Source organism: Staurois parvus, unplaced genomic scaffold (assembly GCF_062004578.1).
Source record: "Staurois parvus isolate SC_StPar_1 unplaced genomic scaffold, SC_StPar_1.0 ptg000056l, whole genome shotgun sequence".
In the NCBI taxonomy this organism is placed as follows: Eukaryota; Metazoa; Chordata; class Amphibia; order Anura; family Ranidae; genus Staurois; species Staurois parvus.
Window position 1 is genome coordinate 2,417,183 of NW_028317852.1, and position 20,172 is coordinate 2,437,354.

The 20,172-nt window shown below is 44.1% G+C and overlaps 1 protein-coding gene across 1 annotated transcript; it reads left to right on the top strand.

Annotated features, from left to right (window-relative positions):
* Positions 1 to 1,174: 1,174 nt before the first annotated feature.
* Positions 1,175 to 20,157, top strand: LOC149469962 (putative G protein-coupled receptor 139). Its single transcript, XM_089668366.1, has 2 exons — positions 1,175 to 1,247; positions 19,105 to 20,157. Exons 1-2 carry the CDS (start codon positions 1,175 to 1,177, stop codon positions 20,073 to 20,075), a joined length of 1,044 nt encoding a protein of 347 aa, XP_089524492.1. The 3' UTR covers positions 20,076 to 20,157.
* The last annotated feature ends 15 nt before the right edge of the window (positions 20,158 to 20,172 follow it).

The window sequence follows — 20,172 nt, forward strand, 5'->3', positions numbered from 1 at the left end:
GGAAAATCATGGCTTGTAGGAGGGGCTGGCATTGTACTGTACATAGCTTCCTGAAACATCATAGCACCCTCCCTCAGTACTCCTCCTAACAACCTCCAGCCCTGATGTAAGTGGTGGGCTGGCTCTTGGGAGGAGTTATGTAAATATGGAAATGCCTTAATGAGTGGATGTCATTCTTGAGGAGTGGGCATTCCTAGGAAGACTGTATTTGCATGCTAACATGTGATGCTGATCCTCTATACTTGAAAAAACTGAAATCCAAACAAGGAAAGGGGCGAGCCAGGGACAGTCTGGGGAGAAAAGAGTTGGATGATCCTGGATTCCCTTCAGGAAGGAAGTGAGAGAGGCTTTATCAGACTTGCTGCAGCTTCTGATGCACATTATGAGAAACTCACAGTGTGCAGTGAAACCAGAGAAAGGCTGGCCATACACTATACAATTTTCTTACAATTTTCTGCCCAATTTCCTTTAGATTTACCTTCAACTATGTAGTACAAGGGCCTGCCCAATTGGATACAATTGAAAGTGTTGTTTAGGTTTGACCTCGTATTATATGGTTTTTGGTAAATCCAAAGCAAAATTCTCAAGAAAATTGTATAATGCATGGCCAGCCTTAGCAGTTCCAGTACAGTCCATGTACAACTGTGCAAGACAGGTGGTAAGGCTGCAGTTCAGTTTATAAAATACGATGCAAATTAGACACATGATTCCATTTTCAGCTTAGTTTGAGAAACTTTCTCAATTTCAGGTTTTGAGACAGCCTCAAAATACAGGATTAAGTGTCCACAGGTCTAAATTTTCCTGGTATTTATGCTTTATATAAACAGAGGTGTGCAACAGCCCTGGGTCTATACAGTAGAGCAGTCTATAGACAAAAGGCAAGTAAAAAGCCATAAAGCCAGAGCAGCCATCAAATTATAAGACCTCTCTAAATTAAACATATTCAGCTTGTTTTCTTTCTATGCATGATAGAAGGCGACTGTAATGGATGGTTAATAATTACCATCTTTTTTATTGTTTGGGTTTTCACTGTTTGTCTAAGTAAATTAAAGACTTTTTGTGATTACCAATGAGATACAAAAAGCCCAAAGCTACTATAATCATCCAAACTGGATTCAACAAAATAACCTGGAATAATATTAACTGAGTGCAGCTCATATCTTGATACTGTATAATGAAGAATGAGCATTGGATGGTAACCGTGCAGAAAATTTTCTATCCATTTTTGGCCGTTATTGGAATCCCATGTAAGTTTTACTACGCTATTTACTGTGCTTTTTTTTAAATTAGCCATTCTTTTAAATTAGACCATTCTTGTCTTCAGTTATCCTTGATGGATCTTTTTACCTTTTTCTATATTCACAGGTAATAATTAGGGGCCTGCTTATGTTTTCACACAACATTCATCCAGGATTTATGCTTTTTTTTTTTTCTTACTGAATTTATTTGAAAATGTGTGAATCCTGGGTGAAATGTATGTGAATTTTGTGAGAAACATTTCTGAATATTGCCTTTATGTGCTTTTTCCAGCTTGCTATTATTATTGCAACACTTTGCCTCCTTTCAGAGATATTCCTTTATGTACATGGTAAAATAGAAAAGTGATGGCAGAAAAAAGTAAGTGGCCCATAGAGTTTGTCACTGTTTTATTTTTGTTTTGTTTTTTTACTTATGTTTGTCCCAAGCATGTTTAAATTAATTTACTGTCGGCTGACTCATTTACTCTGCTGGAAGTCTGTTCCAAGCATTCAAGCATCATCTATTTTTTTGGCAAAATAATACTTTCTACGGTTAGTTTTGAACTTCCCTCCCGATAATTTGAGGCCATGTCCATGTGTTCTTGACCCTAGCCTAATATGAGCTGGTATTCAAGATTAGTTTTGTAACACGCCAACAGATAGCAGCACAAGGATGCATGCAGGGAGCACCAACGTATAATTTCACGTTTGCTCTTCCTTCTAACTTGCTGTCCATGATGAAATAGCAGATGTGGTAACACACGTGGTCAGCATAACACCAGTTGTACAGCTTCCGATGTACACAGGAATATGTCTTTTGACACACTGACTTATAAAGGTCCCTGTGACTGTGTGCAGCCTTGTGCTGCTATCTATTGGCATGTTACAAAACTAGTCTAGAAACATTTTCATACCACCTTGTATTGAAAAAACTACCCATCTATACCTTATTCACAGTTTCAATCATGTCCCCCCTTTCTCTCCTTTGCTCAAGACTATGGATGAGCTAAACTGCTCTGGGCCCAGTTTGAGCAGGGTTTAGCAAACTTCAAAGTTAGGATGCTGATCCCCATTGAAATAAATGTGAGCCAAATCTGTCAAATTAAAAATGCCAATTTTCTTGGCTAGTAGGCAAGGAGTGTCTTAAAATAGCATGGGGTGGTGAGCACTGCCCTGTGGAACATGTACCAACCAATGCAAAAAAATAATAATCCCATGCAGCTGGGGGGGGGCAATATTTTTTTTAGCACTGACATTTACATTTTTTGTTTTAAGAAAAAAGAGGAATCAGACCCTAAAGGTCCCCCAAAATACATTGCAGACCCCTAGGAGTATTGTGGGCGAACTTGAAAGGGTTTTTTTAATGATGTGTGCCACATTAAAGATGGAGAAGTCTGCAGCATCCATGTGTGCTACTACTAGTATATCATTACAGGTACTTATATAGTGCTGTCAATTTATACAGTGCTAACTGTACATTCACATCAGTCCCTAACCCTCAAGGAGTTTACAATCTAAGGTCCCTAACTCACATTCATAGATATTAGGGCCAATTTAGACAATACCCAATATACCTACCAGCATGTCTTTTGGAATGTGGGAGGAAACTGGTGTACCTGGAGGAAACCCATGCAGGCACAGGGAGAACAAGCAAGCTCCAGGCAGGTGGTGCCATGGTTAGGATTTGAACCAATGACCCTAGTACTGCCAGGTGGAAGTGCTAATCATTTAGCCACTGTGCTGCCCCTTAGTATCCCTAAGAGTACTTAAACCTTTCACATGCACTCGATATTGCCAGGTGACCTGTATGCACACTGGGAAACTCCTGATAAATTGTTTATTCCTCCCAAATGTCTTGCAGTCCAGTATCAGTTTGAGGAGTGTTTTAATGAGGAGTGGGCTGTTCCCACCTCTGATCGGTCTTAATAAAGCACTGACAATTCCTGTAAAGGATACACCAGTATTAAGGAATCCATAGAAAATGTTTGAAGACACTTTCTAAAATCTTGTTTTTTCTGGCAGGCCCTGCCTTACAACCTGTCATTGCAGTGGTGTTAGTCTGTCAAACATTAAGGGAATAGACTAAACTCATGAGAAGAGCTCCAGCTTCCCTCCACAATTCTCTTTTTCAGAGAGCTTAGAGCTCATGCCAGCAGCCCTGAGTATTATTATTATTATACAGGATTTATATAGCGCAAACAGTTTGCTCAGCGCTTCGCAATCTAAAGGGAGACAATACAGCAACAATACAGTTCAATACAAGAGGGTTAGGAGGGCCATGCTCCTTGGAGCTTACAGTCTAAGGGGGAGGGGCTAGTGGTACAAAATGTAATAACTGTGGGGGATAAACTGATAGGAGGAATAGAAGATTCCGTTATTAGCTGAAGGCAGGATAGGCTTCCCTGAAGAGATGGGTTTTCAGAGATCACCTAAAAGTGGGCAGAGTAGGTGATAGTCAGATAGATTGGGGTAGAGAGTTCCAGAGGATGGGGGAGGCTCTGGAGAAGTCCTGAGGATGAGCATGGGAGGAGGAGACAATGGAGCTAGAGAGCAGGAGGTCATAGGAGGAGCGGAAAGGATGGTTTGGGTGATATTTGGAGACAAGATTGGTGATGTGATTTGGGGCAGAGTTATAAATGGCTTTATATGTTATTATTAATGTTTTGAATTTTATTCATTGGGCAATGGGAAGCCAGTGGAGGGATTGGCAGAGAGGGTTGGCAGATATGGATTGGTTGGTAAGGTGGATGAGTCTGGCAGCAGCATTCATGATGGACTGAAGAGGGGATAGCCTGCGGTGAGGTAGGCAAATGAGGAGGGAGTTACAATAGTCAAGGCGAGATATAACAAGGGAGTGAATAAGTTGCTTAGTGATTTCCGAGGTTAGGAACGGGCATATCTTGGAGATGTTGCGGAGGTGAAGTCTACAAGATTTGGACAGTGATTGGATTTGGGGCTGAAAGGACAGATGAGAGTCTACGATTACACCTAGTACCATGAGGGGAGAGACTGATGGTTATATTATTGATCTTGATGGAGAAGTCAGGGGAGGGAGCATGAGCTGGAGGGAATAGTATGAGCTCAGTTTTGGAAAGATTTTAGTTTGAGGAAGTGGAGTGACATCCATGGCGATATGTCACTTAGTAGGTTAGTAATGCGAGAGGAGACTGAAGGGTGAGGTGAGGAGTAGAAAGACAGATTTGTCTGTCATCAGCATAGAGATGGTACTTAAAGCCATCAGAGTTTATCAAGTGACCAAGGACAGAACCTTGAGGGACCCCTACAGAAAGAGAAAGTGGAGAGGAGGAGACAGAGTTATAGGTAATGCTGAAGGAGCGCTGCGATAGGTATGTAGCAGGAGATATTAATCCTGTCTCATGGCTGTGATCTGCTGACTGGCCTCTCCTGTGTAACCTGACACTTGCCCTGACACAGACAAAGCAGTGAGGGATTTCAGCCCCCCCTTTCTCCTCTCAGACTGTAAGAGAGAGAGAGCCAATTATAAGAGCCATTAAAGGAGCCAATGACAAGGACTCTTTCAAGCAGGAAGTGCAGCTGCAAAGCATTGTGGACGATGGAGTTTTGAACAGAAACGGCCTTATAGGCTGATATGGAGATAGAATAAAAATAAAGAACTACGAAAGCCATCATGCTTAGGGAGAGGAGAATGAAGGGGGCCATCTTGGGTTTCTCCTGAAGGAGAGGGAGATTGCATGTGGCAGGAGAGAGATTGGACCTGGAAAAGAAGTGCTTTTGGGCAGTGCACTGGATGCTTGGTGATCTGGATCAGACAAAGGAACATCCAAACTGAAAGAAGTGGTCTACAGTACAGTGCCTACACTGACAGTGTGAAGTGCTCATCGTGAGGTGACCAGAGGAATCTGTCATTTCCAGGACGATCGTTTGGGCCTTTGTCACAGGATCTGGTGAGAGGGATTTCTCCCACTGTCAGATGACAGGAACATTGCACACATACAGAGACATCATACCTTGCTCATATTCACCAGGCACTGGGTTGTGTAGATGGCCCTGCTGAACAGACACCATGTTCACTTTGCTATACAAATACTGCCACAGGATTACAATTACACTTTAAGTGTTTAAGGAGTTTAAGTGCACCAACGAAAGTGGCTAGCTGAAGATCCCAAGATTCATCCAGTTACAAAGAGACTAAAGTTACTGGTGCCATACGAGCACGCGCATGCGTAGTCAGGCCTCTATATTGCATGGTGTGTGAGGGAATAGCTTTACCTTGAAAGTAGCTATTAAACATCAGTTGGGTACAGTGTTTTCCTATTGAGGTCATGGTGTCGGGGGTTAGAAGGGAGAAGTCTGACATAACAGAGAGTCATTCTTCTGCTCTCCTTCTGCTTGGACATCATGGGGCCCATTTTATGAAGAGGAGTTAAATCCACTTTGAGGTTGCCATTTAAGTGTTTGCCTCTGCTCTTGGGGTTATTCATGGTTGGAATCCCCTAAGAGCAGCCTGAGTGTAAAAGTGAGTTATATTGCTTTCTGTCACAGTATTTGTTGTTCTCTTGATTCTCCTAACATATACCTGTTGTTAATGTTTATTACTTCCCATAGAGGTCTACAGTAAAGCTGATCTCTGTGTTTTATTATAAAGTGTGTGCTTTTCATTGGTCCTTGCACTTACACTATTGCCAGGTGTGCCAGTGTGGGCTGAGACAGTTCTTGGGGTTGAGAGGCAGAGTGGCGGAGTGAACAAACTTAAGCAGCCCCTTCGGGGGTACCGCTACATGTGGGGGCTCGTCCGGGATAATTTCCAATACTCTGCAATCAACTCTTAAAGATAGCGCCATGCTGGACCCAGAAGTCAGCACCTCAAAGCCAGTGACATCTTCAGAAGAATCCCTTTCTCTGCTAGTGGCTGAGTTTGGCAAACTAGTTACAGGGCTTCTCGAGAACTCAGTAGGGTCCATCAATTACAGGTATCGCAAACTACAGTTCTTCTCGGGGAAAGTTCCCACACCTACAGGAGAAGATGACTTTGATACTTGGATGGATCAAGCCATCCAAGCTGTGGAAGAGTGGGATGTGATTGACACGGTAAAGAGACAGAGGGTGGTAGAGAGCCTGCGGGCACCAGCTTCTGATGTAGTTCGAAACCTGAAACGGGATAAACCCACCTGCTCAGTTTCTGAGTGTCTAGAAGCACTCTGTGAAGTTTATGGGAGAGTTGAAGATTGCACAGAATTAATCTATCTCTTTCATCACACTTATCAAATGGAGGGTGAGAAGTTAATAAACTATGTCACACGGCTGGATAAAACCCTTCAACAAGTTTTAATGAAAGGTGGGATGAAAGCTGAAGAGGCCAATAAAGCCTTAATGCTACAGGTGCAAAGGGGAGCCCAGCCACTGGATCCCATTGTGCTACAACTTCGATCCAGGAGTCCAACTGACCTCTTCACTTACTCCAAATTCATAAAGGCTATTAGAGAGGAAGAAGCTCTCATTGCAGCCAAGGCACAGATACCTGAGTCTGCCAAGGGTCTTAAACATGGCGCTACAGCTTACATCATACAGTCTGGGTCTGCATCGGAGACCAGCTCAGATGGAGGGCCCGTCAGCTCTATTGACACTTTGACACAAGCTATAGTTCAGTTGGCACAGGCGCAAACTACTCTACAGCAAACATTCTGTGGAATTCAGAAAACAGTAGGACAAGTGATGGAAGCCCATGCCGATATGCAACAATCACTTGAGGAAGTGAAGCAGACGGTGTCCACTCTGATCAAGGGAGGAAGGGGTGTTGTCTCCTCTAACGATAAGAAGTGTTATCGCTGTGGAGAGGTAGGCCATTTAATCGCTAATTGCTCAAATGAAGAGAACCTGACAGACCTTACAGCAGAGTTGGTGAGAGCATTAAAGAAGCTGTCTCTTGGAAAGTCGCAGAAAAACCTTCAGAAGGCCCCGGAGAAGGAGCAAACTGGGTGCCCATCTGAAGTAGTGAGCTTCATAAAAAAAGACAAGAGGAGACAGCAGCGGAAGTCCAACCCTTTGCAGAAGGCTCCTGTTGTTGTCTCTGAGCGACCCAGTGCCCCATTTACTTTGGCACATACGGCCCAGCAGCGGAAAATCAATGCACACCAGATGTCCAGCACTCAAAGGAGACTCAAACCAGATCAGAATTTTCACAAGAAAGTAGTGCGGATTCAGGCCACCAAACAGACTCAGATCCCCACCACCCCCAAGCTTCCAGACAGGCTAGTGGGACCTGCTCCTGTTGTTTCCATCCAAGTAGAGGGAATCTACACTAAGGCCCTTTTGGATACTGGAGCACAAGTGACCCTTCTCTACCGAGACTTCTATGACAAGCACCTCAAGCACCTGCCCTTGCAGAAGTTGGAAGAGCTAGAGATATGGGGCATTGGCACTCAAAACTTCCCCTATGACGGTTATTTACCAGTCAGGCTGACTTTTGATCCCTCTGTGGCTGGGAAAACGGAGACTTTTGACACGTTAGCAGTGGTCTGTCCTCGCCCAGTAGGGGTCAGTAAGGGTTCCCTCATCATAGGAACCAATACTGATCTGGTCAGAAGACTGTTGACGCCTGTTGTTCTGGAGTCAGACACTTCAACTACAAGTGTGCACCCCATGTTGAGACAGGCCTATCAGCGCCTGGTGCAAGAACAGAAGGCTCCAGCTGAAGGAGTGGGGAAGATCTGGCGTTTGGACCGAAGGGAGAAGGTGTTACAGCCTGGTGAAGTTGCTTGTTTACAAGCGTCCGTCAAGTTGAACTGGAAGCAACCAGGCCCTTTCATTGTCGTCGAGGCAGATGGCCAGAGGAAAGGTTCAGGAGTAGAGATAATTCCTGAAGTTGTTTCAACTAAAGCGTTACAAAGAAGTCATGGAAAAATCTCAGTTAGTGTCTGCAACATAATGGCCTTACCTGTGAAGATGCCAGCACGGATGTTGTTGGGACAAGTTAACCCAGCCACCCCAGTCTCACTATCTGATTTGGTGGGGGAAGAGAAAGATGGGATCCCTGCCAAGGAATTTTATCTGGAAAATTCTCCCCTTCCACCTGAATGGAAGGAAAGGGCCAAGGCTCAGCTTCAGGGATGGAAGGTTGCATTCTCCAAGAGTGAATTCGATGTGGGATGTGCAAAAAGTGCCAAACACCGAATACGTCTTAAAGAGGATAAGCCATTCAGGGAGAGAGTTCGACGGATTCCTTTAGGGGACTTGGAAGACCTGCGTGAGCAACTGGCAGAGTTGAAAGGGGCAGGTATAATCCGAGAGTCCCGGAGTCCATATGCTTCTCCAATAGTGGTGGTACGGAAGAAGAATGGTGCATTGAGGCTGTGTATTGATTATCGGACGCTAAACAGGAGGACCATTCCTGACCAATACACCACCCCAAGAATAGAAGACGCTTTGCAGAGTCTATCAGGGGCCAAGTGGTTTAGCGTGTTGGATTTGAAGAGCGGATACTATCAAATTCCCATGCACCCTGAAGACCGAGAGAAGACCGCTTTTATTACCCCGGTGGGGTTCTTTGAATTCGACCGCATGCCACAAGGCCTGTCCGGTGCCCCAGCCACTTTCCAGAGGTTAATGGAGAAGACGGTTGGAGACATGAACCTGATAGAGGTATTGGTGTACCTAGATGATATCATTGTCTTTGGCAAGACTCTGGAGGAGCACGAAGAGCGTCTAGAGAAGGTACTGAAGAGACTCCATGATGAGGGGTTGAAGTTATCCCTGGAGAAGTGCCAGTTCTATCAACCCTCGGTTAACTACCTTGGCCATATTGTGTCTGCTGATGGAGTGGCCACCGACCCCCAGAAGCTAGAGGCCGTCACTTCCTGGCCAAGGCCTACTAATGTGACCGAACTTAGGTCATTTCTAGGATTCTGTTCCTACTACAGAAGATTTGTTGAGGGATTCGCTAAAACAGCTCGCCCACTCAACGAACTACTGAAGAGTGGAGAGGAAGACGATGACCCTGATCTGCCAAAACCTGTTCGATCAGCTGGAGGTCCTAGGAAACCCAGAGAGTCCATTCAAGAACAGTGGACTGCTCAGTGTGAAGAGGCTTTCAGACAGCTGAAGTGGAATCTAACCACTGCTCCAGTTCTAGCCTATGCAGACCCAACCAAGCCATACGAGCTGCATGTTGATGCTAGCAGAGATGGGTTGGGCGGGGTGCTGTATCAAGAGCATGACGGGCACCTTCGGCCTGTTGCCTATGTGAGTCGGAGCTTGGCACCCACTGAAAAGAACTATCCCACACACAAGCTCGAATTTCTGGCTCTAAAGTGGGCAGTAGTGGATAAGCTGAGAGATTACTTGTACGGTGCTGAATTTGTGATCAAGACCGACAATAACCCTCTCACCTATATCCTCACTACGGCGCAGTTAGATGCCACAGGTCACAGATGGCTGGCTGCCTTATCTGAATTCACTTTCAGTCTGAAATATCGACCAGGAGTTGGAAACAAAGATGCGGATGCATTGTCAAGAAGGCCTCATTGTTCCAGGGACTATACTGAAGAATGGACTCAGCTGACTCCCGAAGGGGTACAAGCCTTATGTCAAGGAGCAGAACACCAAGCTGGAGGAGGATCCAGGGCCAAAGACCTTGGAGTGTCAGCCGCTGGTGTTCCCAGATGTTACTGCAACGTCACCCAAGTCGGGGATGAAGGCCTGCCAAAACTCTCCAAGAAAGACTTGCGAAGGGATCAGTTGGAAGACCCTCTCTGTAGCTTGGCATTGAAAGCCTTGGAGAGCCAATGCCCTGACTTGCTCCTCACTGACTCCCTTAAGGAAGCCCGTCTACTACACCGAGAGTGGGATCGGTTGCAGTTGCACCAAGGGGTGGTCTACCGAAGGGGCCCCTCTGGAGATCCTGGAGAAAGATGGCAGTTGTTCCTGCCAGAAAAACACAGAGAGACAGTATTAACTGCTTTGCACGATAGTCATGGTCACTTAGGACCCGACAGGACCTTCCACCTGGTGAGGGACAGATTCTACTGGCCCTGCATGCGAGCTGAAGTTGAGGGTTACTGTCACTCCTGCATTAGGTGCATCCAAAGGAAGACTTTGCCTCACCGAGCTGCCCCAATGGGCCACCTTCAGAGTCAGGGACCCATGGAGCTGGTATGCATTGATTTTCTAAGCTTGGAGCCTGATTTGAGTGGACAGGGAAATATCCTAGTAGTAACTGATCACTTCACTAGGTATGCCCAGGCTTTTCCCACGAGAGACCAACAAGCACCCACGGTGGCCAAGATCTTGGTGGAAAAATTCTTTGTGCACTATGGTCTACCTCAACGCATCCATTCTGATCAAGGGCGAGACTTTGAAAGCAGTCTCATCAAGAAACTGTTAGATCTTTTGGGCATCAGGAAGTCTAGAACCACCCCATACCATCCTCAGGGAGATCCCCAACCAGAGAGATTCAACAGAACCCTCTTGGATATGCTTGGGACTCTGACTTCTGAGAAAAAGCAGCACTGGAGCAAGCACATAGCAGCTATCGTGCATGCTTATAATAGCACCACAAACGATGCCACAGGATACTCTCCCTATCGTCTGATGTTCGGGCGTGAGGCCCGGCTGCCAGTAGATTTGGCTTTTGGCACGTCCATAGACCGTACCTCTGCAACCTCACACAGAGGATATGTGGACCGCCTGCGGAAAAGTCTGAAGGCTGCCTATGACAAGGCCCAAGCTGCCTCAGATGCCCGAGGACAGAGAAATAAAAGAAACTTTGACCTCCGGGTGCGAGTGCAGGACTTACAGCCGGGTGACAAGGTGCTGCTGAGAAACCTGGGTGTTCCTGGAAGACACAAATTGGCTGACCGGTGGAAATCGCAGCCCTATGTCATCTGCAAACAGCTGCCAGGACTCCCAGTGTACCAGATCCGGCCAGAGGGAAGCACAGGCCCGCTGAAAACTTGGCATCGTAATCATTTGTTGCCTCTATCTGAAGCAGTTCGTGTTCCACTACAGCCAGATCCACAGTCATCATCCAGGGCCCCCCAGAGATCTCGGCCAGTGACTCGGTTTCAGTCTTTGCTTCAGCCTGCAGAAGATGGAGACAGCGAAGATGAAGAGATGGGAATGGATTGGCTGTGGTTGTCTTAGATGCCTGAATCTGCTATCCCTCCTTCCACAGTGATTGACACCGGGATACTCAGGCCCGATGCTCCTGTGTTTGTGCCTCGGAGTCCACTAATTGAAGAGCTGACAGACTCTCAATCCTCTTTGATGACAGCAGAACCTGCAGACTTTCCATCCTTTATTGAAGAGGAAGTTAGAGATGAAGCTAAAATGCAGGAAGAGGAGAAGGTTGATGATGAAGAAGAGACCCGTGTGCTTGCAACCCCAGAGCCTAAAGAACAGCGAGAGCGTAGGGTTATTCACCCACCAAAGAGACTAACATATGATACTTTGGGTGAGAGCTCTGAAGAGGTCATTCTCACTGCAAAAAGGACTCTTGAAGCACCTGATCCTTCCACCGCAGATTTGGTGGTTGACAATACTGACTCACCCCCTGACACATCTGGCTGGGCCATTCCAATTAAGGTGGCTTGTAGGCGGGACAACCTTCCATCCTATGTTAACTGGTGGGAGGTTCCTCTGCCAAGATTTTATGAGAATGTAAATTGTTTGATTTCCTGTGTGTACTAATTTGTTTTCTCTGCGTGTATATATCAAGCATGTACCAGGTCAAGGATTGTTACTGCCTTTGGAGGACCAAAGGTTCTTTGGTGGGGGGAGTGTGTAGCAGGAGATATTAATCCTGTCTCATGGCTGTGATCTGCTGACTGGCCTCTCCTGTGTAACCTGACACTTGCCCTGACACAGACAAAGCAGTGAGGGATTTCAGCCCCCCCTTTCTCCTCTCAGACTGTAAGAGAGAGAGAGCCAATTATAAGAGCCATTAAAGGAGCCAATGACAAGGACTCTTTCAAGCAGGAAGTGCAGCTGCAAAGCATTGTGGACGATGGAGTTTTGAACAGAAACGGCCTTATAGGCTGATATGGAGATAGAATAAAAATAAAGAACTACGAAAGCCATCATGCTTAGGGAGAGGAGAATGAAGGGGGCCATCTTGGGTTTCTCCTGAAGGAGAGGGAGATTGCATGTGGCAGGAGAGAGATTGGACCTGGAAAAGAAGTGCTTTTGGGCAGTGCACTGGATGCTTGGTGATCTGGATCAGACAAAGGAACATCCAAACTGAAAGAAGTGGTCTACAGTACAGTGCCTACACTGACAGTGTGAAGTGCTCATCGTGAGGTGACCAGAGGAATCTGTCATTTCCAGGACGATCGTTTGGGCCTTTGTCACAGGATCTGGTGAGAGGGATTTCTCCCACTGTCAGATGACAGGAACATTGCACACATACAGAGACATCATACCTTGCTCATATTCACCAGGCACTGGGTTGTGTAGATGGCCCTGCTGAACAGACACCATGTTCACTTTGCTATACAAATACTGCCACAGGATTACAATTACACTTTAAGTGTTTAAGGAGTTTAAGTGCACCAACGAAAGTGGCTAGCTGAAGATCCCAACATTCATCCAGTTACAAAGAGACTAAAGTTACTGGTGCCATACGAGCACGCGCATGCGTAGTCAGGCCTCTATATTGCATGGTGTGTGAGGGAATAGCTTTACCTTGAAAGTAGCTATTAAACATCAGTTGGGTACAGTGTTTTCCTATTGAGGTCATGGTGTCGGGGGTTAGAAGGGAGAAGTCTGACATAACAGAGAGTCATTCTTCTGCTCTCCTTCTGCTTGGACATCATGGGGCCCATTTTATGAAGAGGAGTTAAATCCACTTTGAGGTTGCCATTTAAGTGTTTGCCTCTGCTCTTGGGGTTATTCATGGTTGGAATCCCCTAAGAGCAGCCTGAGTGTAAAAGTGAGTTATATTGCTTTCTGTCACAGTATTTGTTGTTCTCTTGATTCTCCTAACATATACCTGTTGTTAATGTTTATTACTTCCCATAGAGGTCTACAGTAAAGCTGATCTCTGTGTTTTATTATAAAGTGTGTGCTTTTCATTGGTCCTTGCACTTACACTATTGCCAGGTGTGCCAGTGTGGGCTGAGACAGTTCTTGGGGTTGAGAGGCAGAGTGGCGGAGTGAACAAACTTAAGCAGCCCCTTCGGGGGTACCGCTACAGGTAGGAGGAGAACCAGGAGAGAGCAGAGTCTCAGAGGCCAAGAGAGTGGAGTTTTTTGAGGAGGAGGGGATGGTCAGCAGTTTCAAAAGCTGCAGAGAGGTAAAGTAGTAAGAGTATAGAGTAGTGGCCATTGGTTTTAGCAGTTAGTAGATCATTAGTGAGTTTTAGTAGGGCAGTTTCAGTGGAGTGGAGTGAGCAAAATCCAGACCGTAATGGGTCAAGAAGGTTGTTGTCAGTGAGGTAGGAGCTCAGGAGATTGTAGACTAAGCGTTCTAAGAGTTTAGAGGTAAATGGGAGCAGGGAGATGGGTCTTAAGTTGTTCAGGTTGGTGGGGTCCAGCGAGGGCTTTTTATGTATGGGAGTAATCTGTGCATGCTTTAGAGGGGTGGGGAAGGCACCATTAGAGAGGGAGAGATTGAAGATGTGAGTGAGGGAGCATAGGACAGAAGAAGAGGGTGACCATAGTAGTTGAGAGGGGACAGGATCCAGGTGGCACATGGTGGAGAACAGTGACCTCTTCAGTAGTAGCAAGGTCAAAAGTGGAAAGTGTTGAGGGAGGTTTTGTATAAGGTATGCTAAGTGGGATAGATGTCTGTGTAGTGGAGATGCCCCTACGAATTGCATCAATCTTGTTTTTGAAATGATTTGCAATCTCGTAAGCAGTGAGTTACTGGGTTGAGGTGGAGAAAGTAGGGAGTTAAAAGTAGAGAATAGACGATGAGGACTGGCTGACAAGTTGTTAATAAGAGTGACAAAATAGGCTTGTTTGGCAGCATGAAGGGAATTGTATGTTAAGAAAGCAGATTTATATAGGGTGAAAGTTTGCTGAGATTTGGTTTTACACCACAATCGCTCCAGTGCACGACTATGTCTCTTAAGATCCCCGGTGTCGTCAGTCTGCCAAAGTTGTAATGGTCGGGGCCTGATACTTCTTGTAGTTAAAGAAGCAAGTGAGTCTAGTGTGGATGAAAGCGAACTGTTGTAGACAGCAGTGGCCAGGTCAGGGCACGACAGGGGAGAGATTCTGTCATAGAGGTGGTCAGTTGCAGAGTGGAAAAGAGAAGGGTTAAAGTTGTGAAGGTTTCTGCTGGTAATTGTTTGCTGCTTGGAGGGATAGGTGTTTGAAGATGAGGACACTGTGAAGGTGATGAGATTGTGATCAGAGAGAGGAAAGGGGGTGTTTGTGAGGTAGGTAGTGCAAGGATGGGAGAAAACAAGGTCTAATGTATTCCTACCAGAGTGAGTGGAGGACTGTGTGCATTGTGTTAAGGCAAAAGATGAGGTTAGGTTGAAGAGTTGGGATGTAGCTGGGTTGTTCACATTAATGGGGATGTTACAATCTCCAACAATGATAGTGGGTATTCCAGAGGAGACAGAGTAGGGTAGCCAAGCAGAGATGTCATCAAGAAAACGCGACACCAATCCAGGAGGCCGGTAGATTACTGCAATCCTCATAGAAATGGGATAAAACAGCCGAATGCAGTGAGTCTCAAAAGAAGAGAAGGATAGAGAGGGAGGGTTAGGGAGGACTTGAAAGGTGCTCAGTGGGGATAGAAGCAAACTAACTCTACCTCCTTTCGACCACTGAGTCTGGGTGAGTGAGTCCAGAGAAGGCCTCCATAGGAAAGTGCTACCGAAGAAGCAGAATCTGATGCTTGAAGCAAGGTTTCTGTAATTGGTGGTAGGTTAAGGGAGTGGCAGAGAAAAAGGTCATGGACAGAGGTGAGCTTATTACAGACAAAGTGGGCATTCCAGAGTGCACATGAAGAAGGGAGGGTGGTTTTTAGGAACATGGGGATTGAGATAAAATTGAGTGTATTGCGGCTATTCCTGGAGGAAGGAGGGTGCCTGGTGTGGGTGTGAGATATTGGAGGACCATGGTTCGGGGAGATATCCCCAGAGGTTAGGAGAAGAAGAAAGGCGAGGAAAGTAAGATAATAGTGGGATCTATATGAGTGCACATGCCTTCCTGCCCTGGTGTTTGGGTTAGCAGGTGAGTAAAGTATTAGCAGGAGGTGATGAGAGAAGTAGTAGGGAGATGGTAGAAGTAAGGGAGATATGTATAAGCTTTGGGGTGGAGCAGAGGGGTAAAGAAATTAGATTTTGAGAACAAAGGATAGTAATATGAAAAAGAGGAGTAGAGGAGCATATTAAAAGGTAGATGGAAACCACTGCCAGTACTGTGTAGACTAGTTAGTAAAAGTCTCCCAATTTATTTCCTTATGAATCTTTTATCAGCTAACATGTGGAGAATGCCTTGGCTGAAATGTTGGGCTTCAGAGCAAGCATATGAAAAGTGTTTGCTACACATACCCTTCAAACATCTTTTTAGAGCTGACTTGGATGCCCTCATCAAGGATGTCAATGAGGGTAAGAGTATTCTTCTACCCCAGCAGAAAAGCCTAGGCCTCAAGCTGGGAAGGTTCACCCTCTCCCCATCCCCCAAGGCTAGGAAGAGTTTCTTTTATTACTCACAGGCTTCAACCTTTACAGCCAAACTTATGCTAGGATCCCAGCTTCACCACAAACCTGGGCTCCTAAATCCCCCAAAACCTACAGGCTAGGCCTCTTAGGCATGAATGGATGCCCAGTACTTTCTATAGTGGGGAAGTGTCTGTTAGTGATTGCGGACACTTGGATAGAGGTAGTTTCCAGGGCTACAGACTAGAGTTCCATTTTTAGTTCACTCCTCAGTTTGTCTTCCAACCTTTCTGTCACCATACAGATTAGCAGACTTCCATGCAGCCTTTGTGGTTCTTCTGGAGGAAGGGGCTTCAGGGATGGTATTTCTTCATAAAAATCCAACAGATCTGTTATAGCCTCCTTCCATCAAGAAGACTTTCTGGCTTTTGTTAGACATGTGCGATTTGTTTATATACAAATCAAAATTCAGACAAAATTTTAGTTATTTGGAGATTCGTATGCATCCAGAGCTCCGAATTATAATACATTTCTACAAATGTGAAATGAATTATAATGAAAACAATGAATTAATTCATATTCATTCGTTTGCGACATCAGAAGGTCTTGTACGTTCAAAAACATGTGTCATACTCTGTATTGTTATGATTGCCCAAAGTCTCAAATCATCAATCGAAAGCAAGTCACAAGGCAACCAAGTCGTATCTAAATTGCATCAAAGTCACAAGCAAGTCCATTAAAGTCATAAGCAAGTCACAATGCAAAGTCGCATTGGAAACATAACAAGTGAATTAAAATTTTCAGAAAATTTCAATTTTAAAACAATAAATATACGAAACGAAATATAAAATGAATTCCAAAAATGAATCATTGTAACCTAGCAAGTATGAGAAAATAAAATGATTGATTTAATGAATGAAATCAAAACGAAACAAATGTTTTTGTCATGCACATCTCTAGCCTTTGTAGACTTAAAGGATGCATACTTTCATGTTCCTATTTTTACAGCATATCAGCAATTCCTTTGCTTTGCTGTGGACCCCCAACACTTCCAGTTCATAGCCTTAATATTCTGCCTGTCTTCACACACCCCATGTGTTCACCAAGGTCATAGCCCCTGCGCTTGCTTTGTTACACCCCAAGGGCATGGGGATATATGGACAACCTCCTGGTGAGGTAACAGTTGGCACAAGTCTTGGCCAACAATCTAACATGGACAATTCAGACTTTGAAAATGTTTAATTGGATCCTGGACCTTCAGAAATCTGTGTTAGAGTATCTGGGTCTGAACCTACACAAAGCTCAAGCCAGAGTTTTTCTTTCACAAGAGAGACTTCAAACTCCCGCTCCTAGACTTGTATTCAGCATGAAGGAAAACTGGATTTTTGAACTCACCTCTAAATTATTTTCTTGAAGTTCATTGAGGGGCACAAGTCCCACTCATTTTTATTTATGATCTTTGCTTTCAGTTCTGTTTGGTTAACAAAGTGAAGCATGTCTGGAGTGGGAAGGGTTATATCATCCAAGGTGGTCACTATTTTTTGTTTGCCATTGTCCAGATACTATTGTAGGTGGTAATATAAACCGGTTGCCTCTGAATCTTGTGTCCCTCAATGACCTCCAGGATTTTACAGTGGGTACAATAATCAAGTTTTGTATTAGAATTTGGCTGACTGTTGACATCTGTTTAAAAATGTTTAGGCTCTGTTCACACTACACTTGCTCAGTTCTCATGTTGCACATAGGGCAGCCCAGTCACTCGAATTGTTGCTTCAAAGAAGCCCAGGGACCACATTTTGGCCCTGAGCCAGGAGTGATTTTACACTCCCATTTTGCTTCGATTCACCTGTGTGTCAATTGCGCAAAACTGCATTGCATTTGAGGTGTCATTCAAGATGAATGGCACCCAAATGTGCATTGCGTGTTTTGCCACGATTTGGAATCGCTGGCAGAATTGTGGCAATTCTGCCCACAATTCTAAATTGCTCATATGTGAATATGGCCTTACTGTGCATGAGACTTTTGCTGCAATGTAGCAATTGTTATGGTTACTTTTGTTTCCTATTTAGCAATTGTAATTGCTTGAGTTAACCACATTTGCACTGCAGCAAAGGCTCTTACAAAATCAGTTTTATTAGATGTGGAGAGAATATAATAGCTATATTTATAGAAAATCATATTTTTTTTGTCTTATACCATTACATTATTAGTCATGTGTCACTCTAAATAATGTTATTATAATCTTTGTTTTGTTTATTGTCTCTAGGCTGATTACAGTGAAAATTAGGGAAACAGAAAAACGTCATAGTAATTTACTAAGCAATTATGGCTTGGCAGGAGACAAAGACTATATTTACAATTCATCAACCACCAAAAGAAGCTGTTTGCCCATAACAACAGCTTATGACCTGCAATAAAATATAAAAAAATAACACTACTAAAATAATAATTCACGACAGCATAGTGTACCAAGAAACTGAATAATATATAACATTTAGACATTCATGGTAGGAATATTTAAGTGGTTGTAGATTTTTACATACACCCAAGTGACTAGTCACTTGAAACAAATCCTCTTACATTAGTTGTACCTGTTTATCTGCAGCCATTCATCCTGTAAATGTTACATTTGCACATTATGACAAAACCTCAGGTGAACACTTTACTGCCACTGTAGGACAGATCAATTGTGTTCAGGTACTCACAACAACCAATCATAAAAGAACTTTCCTCTTTGCATACTCAACTTTTGAAAGCTCATTTTTGGTTCCCACAATAAATTCTTAGTGGCCCCTGTTCAGGCTAACAAGGTCCGATAAATTTAATTCCGCTGACTAGTGCGGGTGCAGGCTGAGGGGAGGTCTGTCAGACTCAAAGCACTCTGTAGAAATAGGAAGAGATACCCCGACTGCCACACACCTTGTCAAGCCTGAACGGTTAGCAGGTAAAAGCAGCCTCAACTCTATTCATCCAGGCCATGTCCCCAACATGTTTCACCCTGCCTTGGGGCTTAATCATGGAGGCTGGATGAAACATGTTGGGGACATGGCTTGGATAAATTGAACTGGGGTTGCTTTTACCTGCAAATCACTTGAGCCGGGTGAGGTGTGTGGCATTTGGGGTATCTCTTCCTATTTTTACAGCCAATTTATTGGTTACTGCCTTTGCCCAGATGTATAAATATTTTGGAAGCTCCAGCATAACTTTTCTACACTAAAATTAACTTGTAAATAAGGTCTAAGCCAAATTTTAATCAGTGTATATCTTACCTTACAGCAAATGTACTCACACTGCTAATTTTCTGGAAAAGAGATTGTGGGCTCTCACCATCTTGTCGTTGTTACATGATAGCAATGTCTATAGCAGATACAATGGTTCTCATCCACATCGTCATCCTTGAACTGATTCTTCAAAATTTTACAACTGAACCTTTTTGGAGCAGGGCGCCATGGTGTATGATACGGGATGTGCTAAATTACGGAGCTTATAATTCATCTGTTTGGCTGGTGGTCTGCTTCACCATCGAACGTTTCATTGCCGTTAGGACTCTGTGGCACAAATCCAAGTTATGTACTAAAAAATGCACTCTGTATGTGATATCATCTGTCTTTATCCTCAGTCACCTTTTTTCTATACCATATTATTGGGCTAATGAGTCCAAGCTTATAAATGGAACTGGAAGCTTTAAGTGTGTCTACCACACTGGACAATCAAGGCTTTATGTAGAAAGTCTGGTATGGTTTCAAAATACGCTTGTGTATATTATACCCTACATTATCATCTTTACGCTGGATGCTCTCGTGTTAAGACAAATTTGCCATAGCAACAAAATACAATGTGAAGGTCAAGACAGCAGAAGTTTGAGAAGATTTCCTCATATAAAGAAGTATAGAGTGAAATCAGTGGTGCTTCTAGTGACCATTTCATTGACTTTTGTCTACTTGTGCACCACAAGATTTGTTACTCAAATCATTATCAAGACAATGCATTACAAAATAGAAAGAAAAGATTACAGTAAGATTATCAACATTGCTGCTGACATTGGAACCATGCTGGACCTCACAAACACTGCAGTCAATATGTATCTTTATGCTTGTACCCAATCTAGATTTCGAAAGGAGTTACAAAAGATGGTAAAAATAAGGGCAAACCCATGCAGAACGGACATGCTGCACACTAATATTCCTGTGATCTTTCAGATTTCATCTAGAAAAATCTGTTGTAAGCCACAGAACATGGTTTCTTGAGAAAGTGTGACACTTGATCAATCCTTATGAATTTTAGTAAAACTTATCAATGTAAAACTGGTATTTCAACAAGCTGATGCACCTTGTATTTCTCATT

What these genes read in the sequence shown, in the direction of transcription:
- LOC149469962 (XM_089668366.1), top strand. Translation starts at nt 1,175, where the DNA reads ATGAAGAATGAGCATTGGATGGTAACCGTGCAGAAAATTTTCTATCCA. An exon ending in GGCCGTTATTGGAATCCCAT is followed by an intron (nt 1,248 to 19,104) that starts GTAAGTTTTACT and finishes CTTACCTTACAG; the next exon opens with CAAATGTACTCACACTGCTA.